The 5,078-nt window shown below is 36.4% G+C and overlaps 1 protein-coding gene across 1 annotated transcript; it reads right to left on the bottom strand.

Annotated features, from left to right (window-relative positions):
• Positions 1-2,260: 2,260 nt before the first annotated feature.
• Positions 2,261-4,795, bottom strand: LOC104894113 (homeobox-leucine zipper protein HAT5). The gene is made up of 3 exons (XM_010680283.4): positions 4,255-4,795; positions 3,230-3,624; positions 2,261-3,071 (listed from the first exon to the last, which is right to left on the bottom strand). The coding sequence occupies exons 1-3, from the start codon at positions 4,394-4,396 to the stop codon at positions 2,598-2,600; spliced, it is 1,011 nt and encodes a 336-aa protein (XP_010678585.1). The 5' UTR covers positions 4,397-4,795; the 3' UTR covers positions 2,261-2,597.
• Positions 4,796-5,078: the final 283 nt, after the last annotated feature.

Genomic DNA, 5,078 nt, shown 5'->3' with positions numbered 1-5,078 from the left:
TATGCTCACTAAGAGTGTGAGTTGTGATAAACTAAGGTTGTGCAGGACGTTAGTTAGTCTTCGTTGATTGTTAGCGAAGATGGTGCATTAGGAGTTGAGATGAATGAAAGGATAATGAAGGTTTGAAGTTTTCTTCACTTACACCTATCTCCAAGTGGGAGATTGTTGGGTATATGGCATCATATGGAGCTCATGGCGGTGTATGGGTGTGGAGATGAGGTTGCGTAGAAGGGAAAATGTCAAAAACGAGTTGTATAGGGGTTCGCCCGATCGGGTCGGGAAAGGTCTCGGGCCCTCAACAAACTTAGCAACATGTGTTTTGAAGAGGCGACCGATGGCTTCGGGCCATCTCGCCCGATCGGGCAGAACATCGAACTACGACGCGGGCAATGTTTTCTCGTCGGGCCCGAGACAGATTTTACTTTGGCATTAAGTGCCCGATCGGGCAAGTCTCGCTCGATCCGATCGGGCGGGGTGTAATTTAGTGCGGTTTTCATTTCGAAAACGCATTTTTTCCGAGGAGTATATATATAATGCCCTAATACGTCTATTATTGTATTCTAAATCATTATTCACATATTAGAGAGAAAAAAAGCTATAGAGAGGGCTCTTGGAGCGCTTTTGTAATTTTTTTGAACGTTCATCGGTTCCTAGTGCATATTCGTGGTTTTTCTTCCAGTTCTTGGGTTTTCACGTAAAAGTTTTTGTACGTGTGTTCTTTCTTGCTTTGTTATTTGTTGTTCTAGTATTGTTTGATATTACTTCCTAGATTGATAGTCAATAAAACTTACAACAATAATAAAGTACACAGTACTAAGGTTGAACTAATTAAAAGGTCTTGTGAGTTGTGATTGGTTTAATCCTCAACGCTATTGGAAGTTTCTATCACTACTTCCTCATATCTTTCAGTATATTATCTCTTAAGAAGTTTCCCTTATTGAAAGTTATTATAACTTTAAAACAAACTTACCTCCACAACAAATATAAAGATAAAATATTTTTCATCTTGGAAAATTAAAGTATTTTATAGGAAGACTAAGGTCAAATTCATCCTAAGATGGTCTCTGTAATAGCATCATTTTTGCAAAGTTTAAGATTTCACGAATAGCCTAGGGTTTGCTAAAATAATTGTTTAGAGAAACCTTTTTCTAGTATTATTCAAAATCCGACTGAAAATTGTCTTATAGATTATCTTAAATTATAGAATGATATATATTCATGTAGCCGGTTCCAATATTGGAATGAAGATTTCGACATTATTGTCATTGTACTTGTTCCATGTATGTACTTTGATTTTCTGAGCTAATGAAACTTCATATATATATGCAAAACAACCCTCTTAATCAATTAATGAACTAAAATGACTCACTACGTAATTACTAATTACAACTTTGGAAGCTTCAGGTCCCTAGACCCCATAAATAGCTAAAAAGATCCAGTAAACAAACCGATCAATATAAAACTTTCACTTTAAGAGCCGTGTCAAATTTGTGTGATTTCTTGAAAAGCAATCAGATACTTTTATATTTCAAAACGATAAAGCCAAGCTAACTTAACACTTTGATTCCTTTGAAAGCAATTAGATACTTCTATAGTTTTAAGTCGATAAGGCCAAGCTAACTTAACTCTGAATTAAGGGTTAGGAAAACAACATGTGTCAAGTGTAGTAGGACCTTGATCCACATGAAGCTGGCTATGGCATTTCTTTTCTCTAATGGCAAGTAGTGAAACAAAGCTATCAATGACAACTACTGATTAATACAAGATACTAGGGGTGTTTATAACCAGGTACTGTTTCTAAGGTCATTAAAAAAATCAGCTAATTATTCGATCCAAAAAATACCAAGTACCCACAAAATTCATGTTTATTGACCATATTACATCTCTGACACTTCGTCAACTGCATATTCCATAACAGATTATTGCAATAAAATTCATGTCTTCTTGCTTGGAAGTACACAACTTAAGAATATCACAGCTAAACAAGGTAAATCCATATTCCCAATTCCTCATAATGGGGAACAGATTAACAAAGTGGCCGTCTTGCAAGGAAAGTGGTATAAAAGATAATCATAACCCACTTACAATAAATGTATTCCTAATCCAGCTAACCTTTGCATCAACCTCAAGATTACACTTATTTAATTCTAATGAAGGAAAGTACCATTACTCATCAAAAGATATCAATCAGATAATATATTTGTTTTGCAAGCTTTACTGCATGCAAGCAATATTTATTTAATCGAGTAACTCGACTCCAAAAACAAAGAAAGCAATTTTATTTAATCACATATTTAACGTTCAGATAAAGTTCATTGAACTCCAAAAATAAAAGAGAAACAAAAGGGTAATCCTCTCCAACAAAAGTAAGATTATACAAAGGGATCACCAAAAGAAGGAAACATAATTTAAAGGGAAAAAAAAAAAGACACCATTTTCCAACGTTCGATCGAGATTCAGCACCAAGCAGCTGAATATGGAGGATGCAACTAGTTGGATTTGTTATGGTGTGCAGCTCTCTATTCAGTACTCACCAAGATAGTGGTATGGTATTCAAGTATACATTATATATTAGATTATTATTTATAAGAGATTTATTACATTTTCAGATTGATATCCCAGCATGGCCAGAAGAAGGAAGCATGATCTTCTCCTGAAAGGCCATAGTTGCAAGAGTTGGCAGGCAGGTTGGGATAATCGACATCCCCCATCTTCGAGAAGACGTGGGAAGAAGGCAGAAGACTCTTGCTTAAGTAGTCTTCATCATCTTGAGAAATATCAGAGTGGTCTGCTTCAAAAGCATAGGACGAGTCACCAGGCTCGCCGAAGGAAGAATGGTTAGCACCCACATAGTGAGGGGAGCTATCAGAGTCAATAACATCACTCTTAGCAGAACACAGATCGTCCTGCTTAGTCCCAAAGACTGATACTATGTGATCCTCACAATCAGAAGCAGAATCAACAATTGGCTCTTCTTCAACTATTTTGGGTTCAACATATGTGTTGGATGGTTCAGATTCATCTCCCTGCTTTTTCTCCTTTGAAAGCAGCTTGTCTGATAGGTGAACAACCTGAAATTCATCAGTTAGTGTCAGAATTCAGAAACAACATTTATTTGATTTCAATCCATAGAGATGATATCATACTGAATTCAGTTATATCAGATCAGATTGAATTAAGCAAGAAATCAGTAAGCTTGATCATACTGATTTCGCGAAGAATGAGATACCTCAGCTTGAAGCTTCTCTTTCTCCTGCAGGAGATTGTCATAATCAGACTTCAGGTTATTAAAGTTTGATTGCAAACTATCAAAATCCTTCTCCAATTGCTTAGTCTTCCACCTTGCTCTTCGGTTTTGGAACCAGATGGCAACTTGCCGCGGCTGCAAGCCAAGGTCCTTCGCGAGCTGAACCTTCCTCTCTGGCTCGAGCTTGTTCTCAACCTCGAAGCTCTTCTCCAGGAACTGGACTTGCTCGACAGACAAGCGACGTTTCTTCTCTGGCTGGTGGAAGTAATCATCGAAATCTTCATCTCCATTCTCATCTGGATCATATGTGCAGAAGAATGGCCTCTCTGATCTTTTTCCTCCATAAACATCCTCGAAACTGACCATTGAGCTCGAGCCTAACAAACATAATCATCACATGCACAAATTAAAATCACCCCCACATCTTATTAAAGCAATTCACACCTAATTTCTTTCAAGGAAACCAAAAAGACTTCTTCCTATTTTTGGTAAATTCAGGTACTTAATTTGTTCTTGTACAACAAAGAGGGAGCACAACTACCTTTCCACATATAACCTAAAGCAAATCATTGTCACACAGAAACCCAAATAATAGGAAACATTCAAGCTCAGGCAATTAATGATCAAAAAAGACCCAATATTTAGTCCAAGTGCCAATTTTGTTTCAAAATACAAAAAAAAAAAAAAAAAAAAAAAAAAAAAAAAAAAAATTCATTGATCAAGTACACGGAAAGTTGACTTTGGAAGAAAATCTCATAATAGTAAGTAACTTGACCAAAATCAAAGATCTCCACACCACAACTTTCACAGAGCATATAATACTACTACATAAACATTAAAAAAATACAAAAGCAATCAATTAGATCATAATTAAGACTAGATGAACTAAACCCATCTCATAAAAAAGCCAAAAAAATCAGATCTACGAACAAAATCAGTTAAAAACAATAATTTTGACAGAGGACTTTTGACAAACAGTTGGAAGGCAAAATCAAAAGAAAGATTACCCAGAAAATTAGAAGAAGACCCAGAAATGAAAAAGGAATCAGGAGACTGTGAAGAACTAGGAAGCCTCGAATTATACAGCAAAGAAGCTCCTACGCCGCCAGAAGAACCAGAAAAGACTCTTCCAACACCTGCGCCTGCCATAACTTCTGCCTTCTTCTTGACTTATATAAATACAATTTTAGCTAAAAAAAGTTGCAAATTTTATAAAGCCATAGTTGATAATTAAAGGGTATTTCTAAGAAGTAGGAATTTGAAGATGTTTTAATAAAATTCTAAAGCTTATGACGGAAAAAGCTAGTGATGATAAGTTCAGTGATGTGAGAAGTGTGAGAACCCCGATTTCGCACACCCATCACTCAGTAGAAGAAGAAAAAGGAGGGAAATTTTGGGAGGAGAGAGAAAATGGGTAAAAGTTTTTATGGATGATTTTATTTTTCTGGGAAGAAGTGAAGAACAGAGAGAAGAGGAGAGAGAAAGTTGTATATGATTTTTCTGGGAATGATGGAAGAAGAAGGGAACTTGGTGTTGGTGTTTTTGATTGGAAGAGAGGGTGGGGATTATAATAGTACGTCAAAAAGATGTGGGGGCCATACTTTTTTTTTAATCTCGATTGTACCCTTTGATTGCATCATACAGGAGGTGAGGAAAGGAAGATGATGATGAGTGGGGAGGGAAATTCTGCTATGACTCATTAGATTCCCCTTTTTTTAAGGGTATTCTTATTTCTTAATGGGTAAGTTTAAGGGTTTGCCTTGGGGCCTGGGGTGTATTATATCTCGGTTTTGGGTTAGGGTCGGATTATCGGGTTACATTAGTTTAGTAA

The sequence above is a fragment of the Beta vulgaris genome, chromosome 5 (genome assembly GCF_026745355.1).
Source record: "Beta vulgaris subsp. vulgaris cultivar EL10 chromosome 5, EL10.2, whole genome shotgun sequence".
NCBI lineage: Eukaryota > Viridiplantae > Streptophyta > Magnoliopsida > Caryophyllales > Amaranthaceae > Beta > Beta vulgaris.
The sequence above is the reverse complement of the archived record's forward strand: the minus strand, read 5'-3'. Positions and strand labels throughout refer to the sequence as shown.

Coding starts and splice junctions, on each gene's coding strand:
- LOC104894113 (XM_010680283.4), bottom strand. CDS start 4,396: ATGGCAGGCGCAGGTGTTGGAAGAGTCTTTTCTGGTTCTTCTGGCGGC. Junction 3,625..4,254: donor GTCTTCTTCTAATTTTCTGG/GTAATCTTTCTT, acceptor TATGTTTGTTAG/GCTCGAGCTCAATGGTCAGT. Junction 3,072..3,229: donor AAGAGAAGCTTCAAGCTGAG/GTATCTCATTCT, acceptor GATGAATTTCAG/GTTGTTCACCTATCAGACAA.